The sequence below is a fragment of the Hemitrygon akajei genome, chromosome 15, assembly GCF_048418815.1.
Source record: "Hemitrygon akajei chromosome 15, sHemAka1.3, whole genome shotgun sequence".
Lineage (NCBI taxonomy): Eukaryota > Metazoa > Chordata > Chondrichthyes > Myliobatiformes > Dasyatidae > Hemitrygon > Hemitrygon akajei.
In genome coordinates, this window is record NC_133138.1 from 15,547,332 (window position 1) to 15,571,785 (window position 24,454).

The following is a 24,454-nucleotide window of genomic DNA, read 5'->3' on the forward strand; positions in this document are numbered from 1 at the left end:
ATAGATTTCAAGAGGATAGAGAAAGGTTGGTGGAATGGATGATTTGGAAAATGAAATTCAACATGGTGTGCAGTAATATATTGCCAAGGAGGATGAAGGGAATGTGTAAAAGGGTCCGGTGTCTCAAAACTGCCTAAAGGAGGTGATACAGGATTTTGAAGATCCACATTAAACAATTCAGGAACGGCTTCTTCCCCTCTGTCATCAGATTTCTGATGGTTCACGAACCTTTGATCTCTACCTTGTTATTCACTTTATCTCACACTATATATTTTGTAATTTATTGTAATTTTTTATCTTTGCACTGTACTGTTGCTCCACCACAGCAAATTCGATGACAAGTAAGATAGAGGTAATAAACCTGATTCAGATCTGTGACATTGACAGGATGCATTTGAACATCTTACAATTAAATGCCGGCCACATTACCAGCTTAGGGAGTTTACTGTTGTGTCCATCACTGCTATCAACATCACCCCCCCTCCAGTGCGAATGCCAAGGACACACTGGGAAAGCTTCATAGTATCATTAGCTCTCTATAAAACAAGCATTCAGGCTGTCTCTTCACAATTACAGGAGACTTCAATCATGTTAACCTGCAGGACATTTTACCCAAATTCCAGTGAAATGTCTCTATGACTAAATCGGCTCAGCCATGTATATACAAACAAATGCAGTAGTTACAAAGTCATCTCACACCCTCATCTTGGCCTCACTGACCACATCTCCATAACGTTAATTCCAGCATAATGACAGCTGCTGAAAATGGAGAAACCAGCCAGAAGGACCATCACTATGTGACCTAATGAGGCAATTTGTGTGCTTCAGGACTAGTTTGAACAGACTAACTGGCAGCTGTTCAGGAAGACACAGACCTCGAGGATCATGCCTCATCTGTCATTGGCTACATCAGTAAGTGTGTAGACAACGTTGGAATCTCAGGGATGCCCAACCAGAAGCCCTGGCTAAATGCAGAGTAGTGCTCCCTACTAAAAGCCCAGGACACTGCCTTCAAGTCTGGTGACAGAACAGCTCTCAGGGCAGCCAAGAGCAACTTCATCTTAAGCATCACAAGGGCTAAGTCCACCTACACTCAAAAAAATTCAAGAACACCTGTCCAATAACAACCTCTGATGTATGTGGCTAGGCATCAAGTGCATTACTGACCATGCAAGGAAAAACAGTGTCAACTGGACCAGTGACGCCTCCCTCCCTGACACTTTATACAACTCCTATGCACACTTCAAGGCACGCGACATAATGCCAGCCACCAAAACTACTGCCGCCCTGGTGAGCAACCTCTGTCCGTAACAGTACCAGATGTGAGAAGGACTCTACAGAGAGTCAACACCCTGTAAGGCAGCTGGGCCTGAGAACACCCCCGGCTGAGGGGTGCTCACCTGCTCACTGACCATCTTCAACACATCACTCACCCAGGCTGCTGTCCTCGCATGCTTCAAATCAGCCACCATTATCCCTGTACAAAATAACTTCATAGCTTCAGAACTAAATGACTGCTGCCCAGTGGCACTGATACCAATCATCATGAAATGCCTCGAACGGCTGGTGGTGGAACATATAAAAAACTCCATTCCTGCCACACTAGGTACTCACTAATACGCTCACTGACAAACTGCTCCACGACAGACGCACCTGGCCCTGACACACCTCAAAAATAGTGAGACTTGTTGTCAGAATGTTTCTGGATTTCAGTTTGGCATTCAACACTATTGTTCCACAGACCTTAATGAAAAAAATTCTTGCTCCTTGCTCTAAATACACCATTGTGCAACTGGGTGTTGGACTTCATAACCAACAGGCCTCAGATAGTCCAGATACACAACCATTCCTCCCTCCCCATCATCCTTATCACAGGTGCCCCCAGGGCAGTGTGCAGAACCCATCGCTATACACTCTGCTCACACATAACTGCACTGCCACACTCCCAAGTAATCACATTGTCAAGCTTGCCAATGACATGATGGTAGTGGGGCTCATCATCAACAACGATGAGGTGGCCTATAGAGAGGAGGTGGAAGAGCACAAGGCCTGGTGCAAGGCAAATAACCTCTTCCTCAATGTTGATAAGCTAAAGGAGATGATTATCGAGTTTAGGAGAACTCACACCCCCCTTTACGTCGACAGCACCGCAGTGGAAATTGCGAGCAGTTTCAGACACCTGGGAGTGCACATCTCCCACAACCTCTCACGGTCCTAGAACGTGTTCAACATAATCAGGAAGGCTCATCAATGCCTCTAGTTTCTGAGGAGGTTGAAGAGAGCTGGACTAGGTGCATCTATACTCATGTCACTTGACGGATGCACGGCAGAGAGCATCCAACCAAGTTGCACCACTGTATGGTACAGAAACTGCAACATGGTGGCCACGAGGGGTCAAAGCTACCCAGCTCATCACTGGCACCAGCCTACCTGCCAAAGGACACAGATACAGAAAGGTATTGGAAAAGGGCCAGAATCATCATGAAGGATTCCACCCACCCTGCTCATGGACTGTTTGTCCCACTCCCATTAGGGTGAAGGCAATGCAGCAACCATGCCAGGACCACCAGACTTAAAACTCTCCCCAAGCAGTAAGGCTGATCAACATCTTCACCCACTAACCCACCGCTCCACACCACCATTTCCTGTCAGTCACCTTATGTACAAACACTCCTGTGCCTTGTGTCACTTTCTGCACATACAGTTAATGTACAGTATGTATCTAAGCTATCTTATATATTTATATTTATTGTGTTTTTCTTTGTGCTACATTGGATCCAATCCGGAGCAGCATTTTTTTTTACTCTCTTTAACACTTGTGCACTGGAAATGACATTAAGCCATCTTAAATTTGGCCACCTTGGCACAGAAAAAAATCTGATTAGAAAGATTCAAGGATCTAGAACAGGGGTTCTCAAACTCACGTCCACGGATCCCTTGGTTAATGGTAGGGATCCATGGCAGAACAGTAGTTGGAAGCCCCTGATCTAGAGTGAGATAGTATGATTTAAACAATTTTGGGAGAAAATAGAAATTGGTGATCTGGCAACTGTGCAATAATGGATGTTTTTTTTAAAATGGAGGTGGGTGTTGGATTAAGATTTGAATAAGTAAGATAGCCACTAAGGGCTATTAGCCATGAATCTTATCAGATAATCGGGGAGCCAAGAAGTAAAATTGGGTGATCATCAGTATTGTGGAAGAGATCAAGAAACTGAGGGTGTCATGAACAAGATGAGCAGAGAGGACAAGTGGTGAGCTGGAAGAAAAGCTAGAGAAAGATGTATGTTCCTGGATTGAGAGGAAAGTAGCAGAGGCCATTCACCTTATTCTGTTAGAGAATTACATGCCCCTAGCATATATTGGAGGTGAATGCAGCAAAGTTGCAACAAAAGGGATTTAACAAGAGAGCTTACAGCTGAGAATAGAAGCTTGCATACCAGTTTTACTGTTGTTAGATCCACGACTTCCAAACTCTTGTTTCAGTTCTAGTGCTTTCTGTAACCTATACGGGTAATGTATAGGGGGTGGCCTGAGCCTAGTGGTTAGCATAACAGCGATCTGGTTTCAATTCCACCACAGTAAAGAGTTTGTATGTTCTCCCTGTGACTGCATGGGTTTCCTCTGGTTGCCCTGTTTTCTTTCCCCATTCCAAAGACATACAGGTTAGTAGGTTAATTGGTCACATGGGTATAACTGGGTGGCATAGATACGTTAGGCTGGAGGGTCTGTTACCGTACTGTATCTCTAAATAATAAAAATAACGATTCTACAAGGAAATGAGCAACCAGAATAAGGAAGGATTGTGGGTAAAACTGAGAGCAAGAAAAACCAACAGGAATTGCCATGTGACTAAACATCAAATGATTTAGCCCCCAGGAAAATGTCCAAGAGTGCCGGGAACTTTTCCTGATAGTAGTATCCCTTGGAATTAGATGGGGTCATTTTGCCCACTTGGATACTTTATTAATTATTTGACGGTAGCTTGACGAACGTTTGGTGAGAAAAGGCAGGAATTATTAAGCTATTTCATTTCATAGATGATAATAATGTTCCTTTAAAATAAAAAGGAAAACCCTGCTTTATTCAATCTCACTGAATCATGTAACAAGTTTCCTTTGCAAAGCAGATTTATATATCTGTCTAAGCAGCAACTACAGACGTTGACTTCCCGGATTGTTGGCCTCATGACTTGGGGTTAAGAATACATCTGACACTCCTGGGTTCAAAACTCAATGGTTTGCAAGTGTGGAGTTCCCACTGGTTTCTTGCCAGCGCAGACCACAAGAAGCAGACACTTGATGATTCTGATGTTTCCTCGTGTGTTGATCTCAACCAGCTGCCTCGAACGAGCCACCTGCCCACTCCGAGCAGCTTATTCTGCACAGTCACCCGAGACTGTGGATGCAATGGCAAAGGAGCACATCGGGCCAGTGGAGCAAAGATACTGGCGAGAGACAAGTCTTTTGCTGGAGCAGTTTGAAATGTGCTGAAAACAGTACATACCACAATTTGGTTTGCGTGGTTTTAACAAATGTCAGTGTCAAAAGCCAGCTGCGCTTCTTTATAAAGCTGCAAATTGCACTCAGTGGCCACTTTATTAGGTACCTCCTATACTTAATAAAGTGGGCTCTGAGTGTTTGTTCATGGTCTTCTGCTGCTGAAGCCACCTTCCTCCAAAGTTTGACGTGCTGTGCATACAGGTATGCTCCTCTCCACACCGCTGTTGTAATGTGGGTTATTTGAGTTTCTGTTGCCATCCTGTCAGCTTGAACCAGTCTGGCCATTCTCCTCTGACCTCCCTCATTAACGAGGCATTTTCACCCACAGAACTGCCACTCATTGGATTTTTGTTTTTGTTTTTTAGTACCATTGCCTGTAAATTCTGGACACTTCTGTGTGAAAATCCCAGGAAATCACAGTTTCTTTGGTATTCAAACCACCTCGTCTGGTATCTGTTAAAGTGGCCACTGTGTGTAGATTTCTTTTGAAAACAACACTAAATCATCCCATAATAATAACACACACAAAATGCTGGTGGAACACAACAGGCCAGGCAGCATCTATAGGGAGAAGTGCTGTCGACGTTTCGGGCCGAGACCCTTCAATCAGAACATTCCCTCAAAAATGGTAGCAATGTGACGATGCCCCCTCTGTGCAACACAATCATAAATTCTTAAATAAAGAATACAGTTGTGATTTTGGTACACAGGAGAAATTCTGTCACATAAGCTTATTGTTGCAAATGGCTGCAGTGCTTCGAAATGTGTTGTGATGCTATACGCATTAGATTGCAATAGAGTTTCCATGACTAGTATCCCTCACTCAGTACCAAGGCAGTGCTTCAGATGGCCATCTCCCAGTCCATAAGCTGACACCAGGAACCTCCATCTTACATGTAGCTCTGGTCTGTACATTCTCTGTAATGCCACTAGAGAGTGGTAACTAAGGTGGGGAAAAAAAGGGAAAGAAAAAATAGATTGCGGACAGAATCTCACTGGTTCTCCATTCGCCTTTGGACCACCAGGCTGACAGCAAAACATACATCAGGCTGTGGTTCATCAATTACAGCTCGCTGTTCAGCATTATCATCCCATAGTACTAATTAATAAGCTTCGCAACCTGGGCTCCCTCTGCAAATAGATCCTTGACTTCTTTCTTGGAAGACCACAGTCAGTGTGGATTGGTGATAACGTCTCCTCATCACTACAATCAACACAGGTGAACCTCAAGGATGCATAATTGGCCTACTGTTCTACTCTCTTCACTCACTATCGTGTGACCAAGCACAGCTCAAATCCGATCTATAAATGCACCAGTGACACAAGTGTTGTTGGTGAAATCTCAAATGTGCCAACAAAGGAGGTGCACAGGAAAGAGATGAATCAGCTGTTCGAGTGGTGTCACAACAAAACCCTCAGACGCAATGTCAGCAAGACCAAGGAATTAGTTGTGGACTTCAGGGAGGGGAACTTGGGAGAACTCTCACCAATCCTCATCAAGTGGTCAGTGGTGGAACGGGTGAGCAGCTTCAAGTTCTGGGTCAACAATATCTCAGAGCATCTACCCTGGGTTCAACACATTGATACGATAATAAAGGCCGCACGCCAGCAGTCCTCTTCATTATTGCATCAATGTATTGGGCCCAGGATAAATCTACTTAAGTTGAAGTTTGAGGAGATTTGGTATGTCACCAAAAACTGCAACAGATTTCTACAGATGTACGCTGGAGAGCATTCTGCTGGGTTGCATCATTGCCTGGTATGGAGACTCAAATGTGCAGGATTGGAAGGAGCTGTCGAGGGTTGTAGATTCAGCCACAGGCACAATCTTCCCCACCACTGAGGACTTCTTCATGGCGGTGCCTCAAGAAATCGGCATCCATCATTTAGGACACTTACTATCTGGGATAGGCCCTCTTTGCATTACCACCACCAGAGAGGACGTACAGGACCATGAAGACCCATACTCGATGTTTTAGGAACAGCTTCTTCCCCTCTGCCATTAGATTTCTGAATGGTCCAAAAATCCACAAACACTGCCACGCCATTCCTCTTTTGCATCATTTACTTACTAGAAATTGTAAAATAATTTTCATGTCTTGCCCTGTAACGCTGTCACAAAACAACAAATTTCATAACAGCGATAATAAACCTGATTTTTTATTCTGTAGAAGCATAATTCACATCCTTTGATGTCCAAAATGCTCTGCAGCAAATTAAATATATTGAAGTGTTGTGACTGTTGGAATATAGAAGCATAACAGGTAACTTGCACTTGACAAGCTTCTAAAAAAAAAAGCATTGTAATAAATACAGGATAATCTCCTTTTAAGAGGAATTATTGTTGGCCATGTCACTGGCCTGAACTTCCTCTACTCTTTTATGTCCATATTAAAGAGGAAACAGGTCCTGGCTTAGCATCACATCTGAAAAGCAGTTTAGAGTCATATAGTCATACATCATGGAAACGAGCCTTTTGGCCCAACTTGTTCATACCACTCTGTTGCTCAGCCAGCTAGTGCCATCTGTCTGTGTTTGCCCCATAGCCACCTAAACCTCCCTTGCCATGTACTTACTTAGGTGGCTTTTAAACTTGCTAATGTCCCTGCCTCAACTACTATTTCTGGAAGCTTCTTCCAGATACGCATCATCCTTTGCACGAAAAAGCTGCTCCTGGTGTCTCTTTTTTTAAATCCCTCATTTCTTGTATAAAAGTTATGCTCTCTTGTTTTTAACACCTCTTCCTGGGGGAAAAAAGGACCATGTGTTTTCACCCCACCTAGGCCCCTCATGATTTTATATACCTCTAGCAAGTCACCCCTCTATCTCTTACATTCGAGGCAATAAAATCCTTGTTGTTCTGGCCCCCCAAGTCCAGGCACACACTGGTAAATCTTTTCTGTGTTTTTGTCTGTACCTCCAATTAAACTCTGTCTTTTTGTGTGTTTCTCCCTAGTTGTCATTCTGTGGTTTTATATTGCCATGTGCTCTTGTTTGTTTTCACGCCCCATGTTCTCCTGTCCCCACTCCTGCGCTATTCCAACCCCTGTATTACTGAGTACTCCATCTCTCATCTGTTTCTCATTATTACTTGTATTGCTGCCACCTGTGTCTCATTGTGCTCCACCTATCATCTGCCTCTCTGTTTATTGCTCAGTGTATTTTAGTCCTGTGTTTTCACCTGTATGTTGTCAGATTGTGCCTGTGAGTTTTCCTGAGCCTTTCCAGTATCTGAACTCTGTCCGTCCAAATATTGACTGCCTGTTTCCCAATTCTGGTTTTTGGATTTCTCCAGAACTTTTGATCTCCGCCTGAACTTTGACACTGACTTTGTTGCCTCTCTGGATTTGCTACTCAAGAACAGTACTTGGTCTGCAATTGGGTCCCTGCTTCAGCGCCCTGACAGTCTATCAATTTTAGTAATATTTTTCCTATAACCTGCCAACCAAAACTGTACACGATATTCCAAGTATGGTCTCACTGATGTCCTGTATCTCTGGTACATTGTCTCTACATCACTCATTACTGGATTATCAGCCTACATACATCTTTTGTACTTACAGTAACTCTCTGTTCTGTGGAGAGAAACTTAGAACCTACCAACTCAGAGTTAGGAGCACTACCAACAATTTAAACGACTGAATGCACTGTGGAAAATGGATCAGTAATTCACGTGGGACCCCAGTGTTGTCAATCGGCTACCTCTGATGATGGATCATTGAACTGAAAAATTAACTGTTTCTCTTCCTAGAAGCTGTCTAACCTCCCGATTGTTCCCAGCATTTCCTGTTATAACTGATGCACAGTATTTTGCCTTTAACTTGCTTCCAGAACACTCTTCAAAGAAAATTGATGGGCACAACTCACCTTTTTTTCCGTGATATCACTTGCACAGTCCCTTCCTTTGTTGACATCTTGCCTCGGATTAATTTTGACTGGCACCTTAGGTTGAGTGGCCAATTCTGGCAGGGCTGGGAATTGAATATCTTGCTTTTCTCTAATGGGGAAACAGGAGAGAGAGAGAGTATGTTCCCAGCATTGCAGAATTTTACATCAACAGCACACAACAGATTGGCCTACAGCCCACCTATTTCCATCAATCTATTCTTGTAGGCCAAGTTCCATTTACGTAATGGAGCTATGATCTGTTGAAGTGCAGGAGAAAGAAAGGATGAGAGTAATGTGCTGATTGACATTGAGGGAGGGTAGGAGGAGCTGCTCAGCTGATTGTACAAACACAATTTATTAGGTTACCTTGTAAATTCCTTCTTTCCCACATTTTAAAGATGAAAGTTAGGATTGATTACAATTATCACTCATCTGCTGCTTTGACATAATATGGCTTAACAACTCTCATAAGGCCTTCTCTCACAAAAATGTTCTTTTCAGTCTGGTTTCTGAATATGAAGTTTTCTGAGAATATTGGACACAAGTAATCCAACTGTTCTCTCTAAAAATATAAATCAATTGGCTGTGCCCTGGACATCAACAAGAGCCTGCATTTATTTATACATCATCTTCAGTGTGACAACAGGCCTCAAAATGCTGGAACATCAGCACTGAATCACTGTTTTATCTGTTAATATTATTGCGTTATTATTTTATATGGTGTGCGTGGTAACGTATTGTGTTTTGCAGCTTGGTCCCCGGTGAATGTTGTTTCATTTAGCTGTACGGTTGAATGAACGTGAACTTGAACTTGGATATCACATCATTGAACTGGTCTGTCACCACACAATATTAACTGCCGGCTTCCTGGCTTGATAAAGCAGCACGTAGTGAAGCCCAGCTGTTAACAGTGATCAAATATTTTGCTGTTGCGACTCCTGACTGAGCTGCTCGCTCTCTTTATCAGATCCCAAGCCTGGGAAAGAAAACTGAACCCATCGTGTAAGAATCATCAAGTTTCTTAGAGGCAGAAAGAGGGCTCCTTCTGGGGAAAACGGTTAGGGCTCGCTGCTGCATGCTCTTTATCTGACCCAAGAATGTTTCTGATGACAACTGATTCTAGATAACAAAAAAAAGCTGATGCCCCGAACTTTGATAGTGAACTACTCAGGAAAGTACTACGCTACAGCCAAACAGAAACTCTTTATAGGAAGTTCTCTCATGTTGACTTTATATCCATTTGGCCAAAAGTGACTTTCAAACTTTTGACAAGAAGAGATTTGATAGCCTGTTCTCTTTACCTGCCACTCCTACCCCCCCCCCCCCCCCCAGTATCAGAGAGAACTGCATTGTAACAGCAAATGTTATGAGTTTATAGTTTTGCCTTATTCTCTTTGGTCCAAACGTACAGATCAATGCCAGTGGTGGGTCTGAAAGCTTTCCATCAACTACAGTCCTGGTCTGTTCCATTCATTCTGCCCTCTCTTAACTGGAGACCATCCACAACGCTGTTATGTGTCACAACTCATCCCAAACTCCATTCATCCGTCACCCTCGTGCCTCTGCAGCACCTGCAAGCACCCCAGCAAAGACAGTGTGCTCAGTCTACTCACTTTAGTTTAAAATTTGTCTCTGCTGCCTGGCTGTACAGTTGCTCACTCCTCTGACAAGCCTCGAGCACCAATGCATCAGTCTGAAACAACACTTCCACAAGGTCCATTATGGTTTTCGTGGTGGGGTTGGGATCCAAGATATCTGCTAGTGACTGATCTTCATCGATAACTTCCTTAATCAGTTTCTCCATTCTTAGGTCATCAGGGGATTTTGTCTTCATTCTCGGTGGAACAGTGGTGTTTGTCTGATTTGCCGAAAGTTGCTCAGTTGTTTTGTTTCCATTACTTTGATGGACTCCAGCCTTGGTGTTTTCAACTTTGACCTCACTCTTTGCAACATCTGCCATCGGGGCTGGCAAGGGCATCTCGACACTGCTCTTTGAACAAAGAGATAGAGAAACCAGGTCCGCTGTCCTATCCTTTCTGTGATGTTCCACGTCAACTTCTGAGGGATTCTTCTGAACAAATTTTATTGTTTTTAGTGAATTCTTTCCACTGAAAAATAAAAAAAGATAACGTCAAACTTAAAAGATAAGTTAGCTTGGGAAAGATTACCAGATGTGAAAAGGAGGGTGAACTTCGAGATTATTTAGTGTCACTTCCAGTACACGAGTGTAAAGGAGAGTGAAACAATTGCTACTCCGAATCTGATGGAGCACAAACATAAAACAATAAGATAAAGAACTCAATTATAAAAAACACAATGAATACAAATACATAAGATAGTTTATACATACAGATTGATTGTGTGTCAATAAAGTGATGCTAGGCACAGGAGTGTCTGTATAAAAGACCATGAGATCATAAGATATAGGAGTAGATTTCAGCCATTTGGCCTATCAAGTCTTCTCTGCCATTTCATCCTAACTGGTCCGTTTTCCCTCTCAGCCCCAATCTCCTGCCTTTATCCCATATCCCTTCATGCCCCAGTCAATCAAGAATCTATCAAGCTCTGCCTTAAATACACATAAAGACTTGGCCACAATAGCTGCCTGTGGCAACGAATTCCATAGGTTTAGTAGTCTCTGGCTAAAGAAATTCCTCCTCACCTCTGTTCTGGAAGGTCACCCCTCTATTCTGAGGCTCTGTCCTCTGGTCTTAGACATTCCCTCCACAGGAATCATCCTCTCCACATCCACTCTGTCAAGGCCTTCACCATTCGATAGATTTCAATTAGGTCACCCCTCTTCCTTTGGAATTCCAGTGAATACAGGCCCAGAGCCATCAAATACCCTTCACATGACAAGCTGTTTAATCCTGGAATGATTTTCATGAACCTCCTTTGAACCCACTCCAGATTCAGCACATCCTTTCTAAGATAAGAGTCCAGGACTACTCACAATATTCCAAGTAAGGCCTCTTCAGTGCTATATAAATTCTCAACATTACACCCTTGCGTTTATGTTCTAGTCCTCTTGAAGTGAATGCTAACATCGTATTTGCATCCACACCACACACTCAACCTGCAAATTAACTTTTAGGGCATCCTGCACAAGGACTCCCAAATCCCTTTGCACCTCAGTATTTTTTTGTATTTTCTCTATTTAAAAAATAGTCAACCCTTTCCTTTCTTATACCAGGGTGCATGACCATACACTTCCTGACACTATATTCCATCTGCCACTTCTTTGCCCATTCTCCTAATTTGACTAAGTCCTTCTGTGGCCTCTCTATTTCTGCAAAACTACCTGCCCCTCCACCTATCTTTGTAGCGTCAGCAAACTTTGCAACAAAGCCAACATTTTCATCATCCAAATCATTCACATAAAATAAACTGAATTTGTCCCAACACAGATCACGGTGGACCATCATTACTCACCGGCAGCCAGCCTGAAAAGGCTCCCTTTATTCCCACCCTTTGCCTCCTGCCAACAGCCACAGATCTGTCCATGCTAGTATCTTTCCTATAATAGAATGGGATCATAACTTGTTCAGCAGCGTCATGTGTGGCACCTTGTCAAAGGCCTTCTGAAAATCCAAGTACACATCAACCAATTCTCCTTTGCCTATCCTGCTTGTTATTTCTTCAAAGAATTCCAACAGACTTGTCCTCAAGATTTTCCCTTGAAGAAACCATGTTGACTACGGCCTATTTTATCACGTGCCTCCAAGTGTTTCCAATCATCCTTAACAATTGACTCCCAGCATCTTCCCAACCACTGAAGTGAGACTAACTGGCCTATAGGTTCCTTTCTACAGCCTCTCTCCATCCTTGAAGACTAGAGTAACACTGGCAATTTTCCGGTCTTCTGGAACCATTGCAGAATCTAGTGATCCTTGAAAGATCATTACCAATGCCTCCACAATCTCTTTAGCCACTTCTTTCAGAACACTGGGGTGTACACCACCTGGTCCAGGTGATTTATCTACCTTCAGTTCTTTCAGTTTCCCAAGAACCTCTCTCTGGTAATGGTAAATTCACACCCTTCATGACCCCTGACACGTGGAACTTCCACCATACTGCTAGTCTCTTCCACAGTGAAGATTGACACAAAGTACTTATTCAGTCCATTCGCCATTTCCTTGCCTCCCATTACTACCTCTCCAGCATCATTTTCCAGCAATCCGATATCCACTCTCACCTTTCTTTTACACTTTATGTATTGGAAGAAACTTCCGGTATCCTCTTTAATATTACTGGTTAGCCTGCTTTCATATTCCATGTTTATCTTCTTAATGACTTTTTAGTTACCTTCTGTTGGTTTTTAAAAGCTTCCCAATCCTCTAACTTTCCACTAATTTTTGCTCTATTATATGCCCTCTCTTTGGCTTTTATGTTGGCTTCCCTTATTAGCCACAGTTGTGTCATCTTGCCTTTAGAAAAGTTCTTCCTCTTTGAGATGTATAAATCCTGTCACTTCTGAATTACTTCCAGAAATCCCAGCCATTGCTGCTCTGCTGTCATCCCTGCCAGTGTTCTTTTCCAACTAAGTCTGGCCAACTCCTCTCTCTGTAATGTCCTTCACTGTAACACTGATACATCTGACTTTAGCTTCTCCTTCTCAAATTTCAAGGTGAATTTAATCTTATTATGATCATTTTCTCCTAAGGGTTCTTTTACCTTAAGCTCTCTAATCAATTCTGCTTCATTGCACAACACCCAATCCAGAATAGCTGATCCGCTCTTGGCCCCTAAAAAGCTATCTCGTAGGCATTCTAGAAAATCTCCCCTTGGAATCCCGCACCAATCAGATTTTTCCATTCTACCTGCATGTTGAACTCCCCCATGACTATTGTAACATTGCCCTTTGGCATACATTTTCTACCTCCCGTTGTAACTTGCAGGCCACATCATTACTTCTGTTTGGGGGTTTGTAAATAACTCCCAAGATATTTTTACCCCTGAAATTCCTTAGTTCTATCCAAAATGTTTCAACACCCTCCAACCCTATGTCACATCTTTCTAATGATCTAATTTCATTTTTCACCAACAGAGCCAGACCATCCCCTCTGACTTCCTTTTGATACAATGTGGATCCTTGGACATTAAGCTCCCAGCTGTAGTCTACTTCAGCCATGATTCAGTGATGCCTACAACAGTGATGCTACAAGAATGTCGGCCTTGTTCTACTGTAAACATTCAAATATAATACCTCTAGTCCTGTATTCACCCTTTTCGATTTTGACCCCCGGTTATGTTGCAGTTCATCTTGTTGACTGCTATTTTGCTCCATCATCAGCCTCTCCTGGCTCGAAGCTCTGCTTTTAAAATCTTGAACAAAAGGTAGCTCTTCAACGCAATGCCTCTCGCTGACTGGTTGCTTCTCAACTCGGAGAACCCGCTGTGAATTTCTGCCTTTGAAATCTCCATTGCCACCCCAATTAAAAAGCAGCTATTTTTATGCCCCTCTGGTGTGAATTGTCCAAAGACGTGACTCTGACAGGAAATGATAAAGTAGTGGTGATGGGGTGGCTAAGTGGGTGGGGGTGTAGATCAGCCTTACTGCTTGGGAAAAGTAACTGTTTTTGAATCTGGTGGTCCTGGCTTGGATGTAGCCTCCTCCGTGACAGGAATGGGACAAACAGTGCACAAAGCAGTCCTTCATGATGTTGCTGGCACCTCTCTGTATATAAGTCCTTAATGGCAGGGTTGGTGCTAGTGATGCATCAGGCAGTTTTGACTACCCACGTAAAGCCTTCCTGTTGGTTTGGAAAGTTCCTCCTCTCTACCTGCCACTCCTAACACCTAGTGCTGGCATCTCACCTTAAGGCCATAGCTGTAATTGAGAAGCAAGCAGAATATGTGTGGGAAAGGAACTTTACAAGAATGTTCTTGCACTGCTCCTCTTGCTTCAACAGTCTACTGGAGAGACAGTTGACAGATCCTTGAGAAGGAGATGGCTAGAAAACAAATATGAAATACACAGTAGTAATTCACATACACAGGATGTCCCAAAGTGAGAAACAACCAAGGAATCTGGCCACTGTTCTGATCACAGGAAGCTTGCACACTCCAAGATCCAAGCTGCTCTGTGTTGCTGGACCAATGTCTCCTTTTTAGAAGCGCTGGGGATCAGTAAGTCCTCACCACCCCTCCCCTACCTCCTGCCTCACCTCCTCCCTTAATCTATTCATCATTAATTATTAATATGACGTTGACCACCTTGATTCCTCCACTCCCATCATGCTCTCCAATCTGCCCCCCCCCCCCCACCTTCTGAATATGCAGCACTCAGCTCTCTGCACACCAGTTCAGATCTTGTTATCCTACCCACAGGCAACGGTGAACCAGCCACCAGCTTGCAGCGGCCAAGTGTCAGCTCTCAGACTCATTCACGTACCTTCCTTTGGATCATGATCCCATCAATCAACATTGCCTCATTGTCTCCCAAATCGTCATAGATCACATTTTCATCTTCCCTTCACAGCTTCCAACCTGATAGTAGCCCCACCGTGCAATGCCTGCTTTAGCCTCCTACCCTACATACACGTAGGACCATCTTGGAAGACACCGATCTTGCCCTATCAAAGTTATTTCTTCTTATCTTCGGTCCATCCTCACCCCTCTGCTCCAGTCCCTTCCCACTGACATCTGTGACAATTTTGATGCCCTATACCATTATTGTAGTTTCAAATTCCCATCTTCAGCATAGATGGTCAGTCCTTTATTGAGTCAATCGTCAAAGCTTATGACTCCTTCTCACACTGGTCTTTTACATTCCTTGCTAATTCAGTATTCATGCTCCTTGTCACCTGATTTATATTAAGCAATCTCTGCACAGATCTTCGTCTTAAACCTTTCTCCTCCTCACAGCTCCCTTCTAATCTCCTGTTTCTCAAGTAGTGTCGCTGACTTGAAATGTTATCAGATTTCTCATTCCACAGATGCTGCTAGACTATTGAGTTCTTCCAACATTTCTGTTGTGTCCTTAGGACAAGTGTCTCAGAAGCCATAAATATGTAGGGCAATAATAAACAACATCTGCAGCCAGCAGTTACAGAGGTCTAAAATAGATATCAAAGGATAAGGGACAGAACATTTAAAACTGAGATGAAGAGTGATTTCCTCTCTCTGAGATTAATGAATATTTTCTACCTCAGGGACAACAGTGCTGACTGTATTCAAGCTTGAGATAGGTAGACATAGAATAGAACAGTACCATACAGGCCCCTTGGCCCATGATGTTGTGCCAACTTCTTAACTTACTCCAGGATCAATCTAAAACTTTACTCTTACATATTCCTCCATTCTTCTTTCATCCATGTGACTATCCAGAAGTCTCTTAAGTATCTCTAATCTATCTGCTTCTGCCACAACCTCTGGCAGCGTGTTTTGTGTACCCACCACCCTCTGTTAAAAAAAAACTATATCTGACATCCCATAAACTTTCCTCCAATCACATTACAATGACGCCTTCTCATATTTGCCAATTCCTCTTGGGAAAATGTTTCTGGATGATCATTCTATGAATGCCTCTTATGCACCTCTATCAAGTAACCTTTTATGCTCCTTTGCCTGAAAAAAAAACTTAGCTTTCTCAACCTTTCTTCATCAGACATGCTCTCTAATCCAAGAAGCATCATCGTCAATCTCCTTTGCACTCTCTCTAAAGCTTCCACATACGTTCTATAAATGAGGCGACCAGAACTGAACACAATACTTGAAGTGTGGTCTGCAACATTATAGAGTTTTATAGAGCTGCAACATCATCTCATGGTTCTTGAAATCAGCCCCCCAACTAATGAAAGCCAAAATACCATATGCCTTACTTACCACCCTATCAACCAGTGCAGCAACTTTAAAAGCCCCAAACAATCCTTCCAGGTGAGGCGACACTTCACCTGCGAGTCTCTTGAGGTCATATGCTGTGTTCAGTGCTCACAGTGTGGCCTCTTGTATATCGGTGGACCCGACATAGAATGGGAGACTGCTTCGCTGAGCACCTACGCTAAGATCTCCCAGTGGCCTCCCATTTTAATTCCACTTCCCATTCCCATATGTCCATCCATGGCCTCCTCCACTGTCAGAATAAGGCCACACTTAGGTTGGAGGAACAACACCTTGTATTATGGTTGGGTAGCCTCCAACCTGGTGGCATGAACGTCGATTTCTCAAACTTCCAGTAATGCCACCACACCCCCCTTTCATCATTTCCCATTCCCTTGTTCCTCTCTCATGTTATCTCTTTGCCCGCCCATCACCTCCCCCTGGTGCTACTCCCCCCCCTTTCTTCTTTCTTCCACAGCCTTAGGTCTCTTTCACCAATCAACTTCCTAGCTCTTTGCTTCATCCCTCCCCACCCCCCCCCAAGTTTCACCTTTTGCCTGGTGTTTCTCTCTCTCCCCTCTCCCCACCTATCAAATCTTCTCCTCAACTTTTTATCTCCAGTCCTGCCAAAGGGTTTTGGCCCAAAACGTCGACGGTACTTATTTCCCATAGATGCTGCCTGGCCTGCTGAGTTCCTCCAGCACTCCGAGTGTGTTGCTCGGAATTTCCAACATCTGCAGATTTTCTATTGTTTGGAACTTTAAAAGAACGATGGATCTCAACATTGCTAAAAATCCTGCCATTAACCCAATATTCTGCCTTCAAATTTAACTTTCTCAAGTGAATCATTTTACACTTTTTCCCATTAGAGCTCATCTGACACTTCGCAGCCTAGCTCTACGTCAAATTAATGTTCCGTAGTAACCTACAACAACCTTCTTTGCTACCCATAACACCAGGAACTTTGTGTTAGCTGCAAATGTACACACTCACTCTTCCACTTCCTCATGCAAGTCACTTATAAATATCACAAAAAGCAGGTGTCCCAGAACAGATTCCTGCAAAACACCACTTGTCATCAATCTCCTATCAACTCTGCCTTCTGAAACCATGCAGCCTAATTTACCTGGATCCCACGGCTCTTGACTTTCTGAATGAGCCAACCATAGGGAACCTTGTCAAATGCCATACTAAAATCCATACACACCACATCCTCACCTTCATCATGGCCCCTCTCAATGGCGAATACTGAAGCAACAATTCATTAAGAACCTCCCCTACCTTCTCTGACTTTTCCTCTTCTATCCTTGATCAGTTCTACCCTCACTCTAATCAATCCTCCTGTTCTTCACGTACGTGTAGTCCACCTTAGGGTTTTCCTGAATCCTATTAATCAACTCCTTCTCATGTCCCCTTCTAGCTCTCCTAAGTCCCTTCTTAAGCTCTTTCCTGGCTACTTCAAGTGCCCTGTTTGATCCTTGCTTCCTAAACCTTAAGTATGCTTCCTTCTTCCTCTTGACTAGATGTTCCACATCTCTTGTCAATCATGGTTCCTTCACCTTACCATCATTTCCCTGCCTTAACCGCACACACTATCGAGAACCCCGTGCAAGTACTTAGGCCTAGATATAAAACACAGGAGGGTCAAGGCACTAGGGATCAAAAGCAGAAAAGTGGATGTCAAAGAACTCATGGAGCGGCAGGGCAGACTCAATAGTCGATATGACTTCTTCCTGCTCTGTTTCCGATGATCTCATGAAACCATCACATCGCACTAGAGAAGTAAACCATGCAGATTCAGCCGGTAAACAAACTCTCCTGTTAAATAAATCCCACGGGCTGATGGTCAAAGAAAGAAAGAAAGACAGCAGGAGACACACAAAATAAAGTGAGCAGCGCACACAGTAATATAAAAGCAATAGGATTATATGTAATCCAAAACGCAACAAGGTGCAGCCTTCAATAAGACCAATAGGCTGCAGTCATGAATAAACCCCAGAGGGCTTACTAATAATAATCACATCCCTCTGGGTGTGATGTGAAACGAAACCATAAAGGTCCTATTGATAATTTACACCATACACCTTAATGGTCACTGCTAATTAATTGGACTAAAAATGACAAAGTGCTTTTTAGATGAATTCTTTATATTGGTCTCTGTCTCCTATTCTTTTCTCTCATCCAAACCCAGTCTAAAAGGAGCATGATTAACAGAAGCCTGCTGAGCTTAAAAGGATCATGGGAAGTGGAGTTCTGGTGAGTAAAATGGCAGGAAAAACAAGTCCCAGCAAGTTTAAATTAAGTTTAGCAAACAGGCCATTGGCGAGTTTAAACAGGTATTTAATTTAAACAAAGAGCCAGGGAATTGAAAATAGTTCCTTCAGTGTATATAAGTTAGTAAATAATCATAAAATTTAAAGACTTTGATAGCACAATTTTCAGATCCATGGTCCAAAGCTTATTGTCAACTCTGAAGTCAAGACTACAGTTTGATATTTTCACAAGATTTCCCTGTATTTTTATTAGTTTGGAGGAATCATGGTAGCCTAGTGGTTAGCATAATGCTTTACAGTACTGGCGACGAGGGTTCAATTCCTGTCGCTGCCCGTACCTTCTCCCCGTGACTCCGTGGATTTCCTCCAGGTGCTCTGGTTTCCTCCCACAGTTCAAAGATCTACCAGCTGGTCATTGTAAATTGACCATGATTAGGCTGGAATTAAATTCGGGGATTGCTGAGTGGTGTGGCTCGAAGGACCTACTCCGCACTGCATCTCAATAAATAAATAAGTGGCTTTTTTTTCTGTGTAGGAGAACGTCTTGCAGGCTATTGCATCCCTGACTGAAGACAAGCTATCCAGTTCAGCACAGCTCTCCAGTTCTTGGTCATCAGCTTTGCAGGTGGGAACATTTCCAAGTTCTTTTTAAATGCATTGAGGATTTCTGCCTCTCCGACCATTCCTAGCAGTAAATTCTTATCGCTGGGTGAGAAACATTCTCATCTCATCTTTATTCCTCTGCCATTTACTTTAAATCCAGGTCATTGCTGTCTGCTAATCTAGGTTCTTCCACTTTACTGAGACTAGCATTCTAATGATTATTTATACCTCAATTAAATCTTCTCTGGTCCAATCAAAACAAGCACCATTTTACTAACTTTTTTCTACAGCTAAAATTCTACAATTCTGGCTACCTCCTCTTCTTGAGATTCTTGTATGTTATCTCATCCTGTCCATAAAGTGCTGATATAAACAGGCATTCCTAGGTCCCTAATTGAAATTTTATTTACCTGAAATGCTAACTATGTTCTTCTCCCCGTTACCTGACTTGCTGAATATTTCCATATTTTCTATTTTTAAATCAGACACTAACGTCCCTTTAAAAAAATACATGCTGTCGTTTATTACCCCATAATTGTGAAATGATTAATACAGTCACACAGAAACGTTCCCTTTGGAGAAAGCCTCATGTTAAGCTGACTGGTCTGTAATCTATTATTTTGGAGGCTAGACTAAGAATGGTCCACCGGTTCTCCAGGTTCAGTGATTTAGCTCAGGGCTAACAACTCTGATTGGTAAAACAAAACCGTTAAGGATCCTTCTACATATGCGAGTCCAAAGACAGAAAGAGATGTAGAACATTCATTGTTGTTTTAAATGCCAGCGGTGTGGATAACAGTAAGTAATACTGAATACCAAATACCAACGTCAGTTATCCTTTGGTTCTTATACTGTGCCTATGATAGTCAGGGCCTAAGGTATTTTCTCTTTAAATTTCTGGACCTTTGGATCCATACAATTTGGGATTGACAACAAAATCACCTCTCATTACTTCCACTGGGGAGGAGATTCAGGAGCCTGGAGATCCACATCCTACAATTCAGAAAAACCATTTTCCCTCTGCCATCAGATTTCTAAATGGTCCATGAACCGATGAACACTACCTCATTATTCCCATTTTCCCTGCACCATTTACTTATATTTGTAATTTATAGTTATTTTTGTGTCTGTGCACTTTACTGCTGTGACGCAACAATAAATTTCATGTCACATAGGTCAGTGATAATAAATATAATTCTGGTTCAAAGCAGCTAAATTTCTGAATATTTTTCTGACTATGTATCCCATTTTCTCACTATATATCCCATTTTTTTCTCCTTAACTACTACTCTCTCTTGTCTTCAGCTTGCACACATAGAATGCTTTTAAAGTTTCTCATTAACCTCTCTTTCGCTTCACTTACCATCTTAATGTACAAAACACATTTGAGATTCCCTCAATGTTCTTGCCATTGCATTTCTCATGCCCCCTTTTTGTTCCTTTGCTTTCCTATTCACTGCACCTGTACTTGTTATGATCCTTTCAGCTTTCTTTGATCGCTCTTTATCAAATTTGGTGGGTGGAGCCAAGGAGTTAACGGGGCCTAGCGGCGACTCCTTTGCTTGCATCTTCAGAAACAGTTCTATTTCCATTTCTAATATCTCTATTTTTCCCTTTCAGGGTTCCTTTGAAGACCCTGACCTGGAGTTACACACTGACTTCGGTTCTTTGCAGGAGTGGGACCCGCTCTCGGGGTCTCACGAATGGCCGTTACTCAAGATACCGAGGACACGGGTAGAAGATCAGCTCACCTTCAGAGTTCCGGGACTTCATGGCTCCGGAGGTGGGCAGACTCGTGGTTGGTGTCTCTGCGGGGAATCGGTGTGCCGAGAGAGACGGAAGATCAAAAGCCGCAAGCTGGCTGCTGGCTGTTGCCCAGAGACCCCAGCTCTTTGAGCACAGAGCTTGAAAAAAGCAACTCAATGGAGTTTTAACATCGTAAATCAGTGAGTTGTTTGTGTGTCTCCCCTCTCGCTGTGAAATGGGGACACCTCTTTTTCCCTCATTAGGGAGAGAGAGCCTGTGGCATGTCGAATACTGGGTGAACGAGTAGTCTTTGGGGTACTGCAAATCTGTGTCTTTATCGATGCTTTGCTGCATGTTTGAGTGCTCAGTGAGGGGGCACCGATACTTTTTTGTTGGTGGGGGAGGGGGATTGGTGCTTGCTGCTGCTTACACGTGGGAGGGGTGGGGGGAGCTGGGGGGGGGCTTTGAGGTTCGAGCATTCAACTGTCGTTCATTCTTTGGGGCACTCCTCTGTTTTCATGAATTGGTTGCGAAGAGAAAGCATTTCAGGATGTATATTGTATACATTTCTCTGACATTAAATGTACCTTTGAAACTTATATTCACCCCCATAGACTATAGTAGCATATTGGTTAGTGCCACAATCTACAGTACCAACAATCACCGAATTGGATTTAATTCACTTTGCTGTCTGTAAGGAGTTTGAAATTTCCTGCAGGTGCTCCAGTTTCCTCCCAAATCCCAAAGATATACAAGTTAGGGTTACGAAGTTGTGGGCATATGCTATGTTGGCTGAAGAAGCACAGCGACACTTACAAAGTGCCGTCAGAACATCCCCGGAATGCGTTGGTCACCGACGCAAAATTTCATTTCACTGTATCTTTTGATGATCCGATGTACATGTGACAACTAAAACTAATCATTCTATACAATCCATACAGGAGATCCTTACGCTTTGTGAAAATACCTGGTTTGAAATTTGACCATCTCCTTCTGGTCCGTTTTTCCTAAATACTTTAGCTTAATAAAACTGGTCATTCTAACAATAAGATGGAATGTTCTAACCCTGTTACAAGACGTTTGAATTTTACAAATGGAAATATTAGATTATAATATGTAATTAGTTTTGCTACAATAAGTGTAATGGACATTGGAAAAAATGTTGAATTTCCCCATGGGGATGAATAAAGTATCTATCTATCTATCTATCTATATACAAATGGAATATTATATACCATTATATATATTATATTATATACAAATGGAAATACAAATATTAGAACATTTTTAAAAATTACAAAACTATGTTTACAGGAAGGATAATGATTTACTTTGAGTTAAAAAGAAGTGTTGCTTTACCTTGTCGTCAGTTCAGTTACTCCAGTTTCCGTATTTGCTGCTGTTTCTCGTGACGATTCAAATACAGTGTTTGAATGCTGTTGTAAGGGGTTGGATTGTATATGAATGTTTTCAGAGGCTAAGCAAAGATCTGAGCCACTGCTTACTGATTTCACTGAGGGATCCTCAAAATACACGTCATCTTCCTGGCCAGATGGGGAGGAAAGGGGATCAGTCCATGCTTGTGACTTTCTGAGTGGCGAGAGTGGAGAGGGAGATAGAGGATGAAGTGATTCCACACTGTATGATAATGAACGAGGCTTGGCCATGTCGGAACGTCTCTCATACACAACTGTAGTTTCATCCTGGCTGGTTTGTGAACTAATGATGTGCCTTCTCAATTTACTCCAGTTTTGTTTGGTAGAAGGTAACTCTGGCAGAGGTAGAAGTGCTCTTTTCAACTCCGACACTGCATGGTCCTCTTTAGTCGATTCCCCATCAGCGGCCGAGCAGCAGAGCTGGTCTGTACTCCTGCTCAGGCGTGTGGCGGGTTTGCCACTGGCTGACTCTGGCTCATCCAATGACTTCCCTCTCTGTCTTTCAAACCTGCTTTTGGTGAGCACCACATTCGCAAGTCTGTTTTCACTATGTCTCCGAGTAGCGCTTACTTCAGTTACAGACTTGATTCTGGCAGTGCTGGGCCTGGCAACAAAATACATTTCAAATTGATATCCAAAAACAGATTGAGAAGACGCAAATCATAACATTGAGAAGACTCAAATAAAACAGATTAGAATTACCTATGCACACCTTCCTTATAAATCTACAGTTGAAGCACTTTGATTAATATTCTCAAAAATGGCTGGAATAAATGACCAACCTTTGGCTATTCCCTCCATTGCCCCAGGATCCCCCCTATCACAGCACCCAGAACAAGGCACAGAACTCAAACTGCAGTGAATCCCAAAGGCTGCACACCTACAGCATCAAAAAAATACATTTCCATCTAGAAATTCTCAAATGCTTTTCAAGTGATGGGGTTATAAGAAAAATAGTGTGAAGCTGAATTTGAAATGGAGCTCTTCAAAATATAAAAAAAAGATTCTCACCAGAAATGAGGTCTAGTGGTGCATCAAGATGACGGGCTCCCTCACTTCAGAAAGAACCTGGAACTGCACGCAGTTCCTTCTTTTATAATGAGCCAAGTTATAGCAGTGGCGCGAACCCAGAACAAATCATTACATCACAAGAGAGATCATTGCTGGATCTCTGCTGCTTCAGTCATCACGTTAATGAGTTATAATTTTTCTTGTTTATTCAGTAGGGATTTTTTTGCTGCATGGATATTTTACAATTATAATTATGGCTGCTTATTCAGATGGTCTGTGGTAAATAAATTCCCAATATATTGCTTGAATTTCAGTCCCGTTCTAAACACATGGAAATGTCGCTTCCATTTAAAAAGTTGCAATGAATCAATGAGTCATGAGGGGGAGAAAGAGGGATGGGGAGGGTAGGATGGGAAATTATTAACTCTGCTCTTCTCTCCGTAATAGCTGTCTGATCACTTGATCATTTCCCACATTTTTCATCTTCAATAATCTAATTAACAAACTCATCAGCATTAGGCAATGTTGTAAAACCACATCAAAACAAAGAGTTAAAGTATGTTCCTTCAACGTCTTTCCCTTCCCAGGAACTGAACAGGATGGCTGGAATGGCTGGGGTGGAAAGCAATTTGGAGATGACAGTAAACATAAGAGATTCTCCAGATGCTGGACATCTTAAGCAACACACACACACACACACACACACACACACACACACACACACACACACACACACACACACACACACACACACACACACACACAAAATGCTGGAGGAACTTAGCAAGTCAGGCAGTATCTAAGGAGGGGAATAAATAGTCAATCTTTCAGGGTCTCAGTCTGAAACATCGACTGTTTATATTCATAGATGCTGCCTGACTTGCTGAGTTCCTCCAGTAATTTTTGTGCGTTGGTAATGATCTTAGCATTTACCTGCTTACTGCCTTCTGCAGGCAAACTCTGAAAATAGACAGTGGTCTACTTCACAACATGTCTGCAGTAGTTCTTGTCATTTGCATTGGGACAGTGGAGGTAAAGTACACATATCAGTCTCAGAACTTGCAATAACCCACAACAGGAATAAGGGCCCTGTGGAAGTCCTCTAAGGGAAAAGACATGCAATTTATTTTTGCATCCCTAATCTTCTGGCTGCCCTTTCCCTATTGCAATAGCA

At 42.7% G+C, this 24,454-nt stretch overlaps 1 protein-coding gene across 2 annotated transcripts in view; it reads right to left on the reverse strand.

The window, feature by feature from the left end:
• LOC140739183 (protein Shroom1-like) overlaps positions 1–24,454 on the reverse strand; it is a 64,912-nt gene that overhangs the window by 16,439 nt on the left and 24,019 nt on the right. For both annotated transcript variants that reach the window (XM_073067230.1, XM_073067229.1), the window contains exons 4-6: positions 22,193–22,873; positions 10,004–10,498; positions 8,370–8,499 (exon numbers count right to left, since the gene is read on the reverse strand). In XM_073067230.1, the coding sequence (XP_072923331.1) occupies positions 8,370–8,499; positions 10,004–10,498; positions 22,193–22,873 (1,306 nt within the window). The remainder of the gene's footprint in view (positions 1–8,369; positions 8,500–10,003; positions 10,499–22,192; positions 22,874–24,454) is intronic.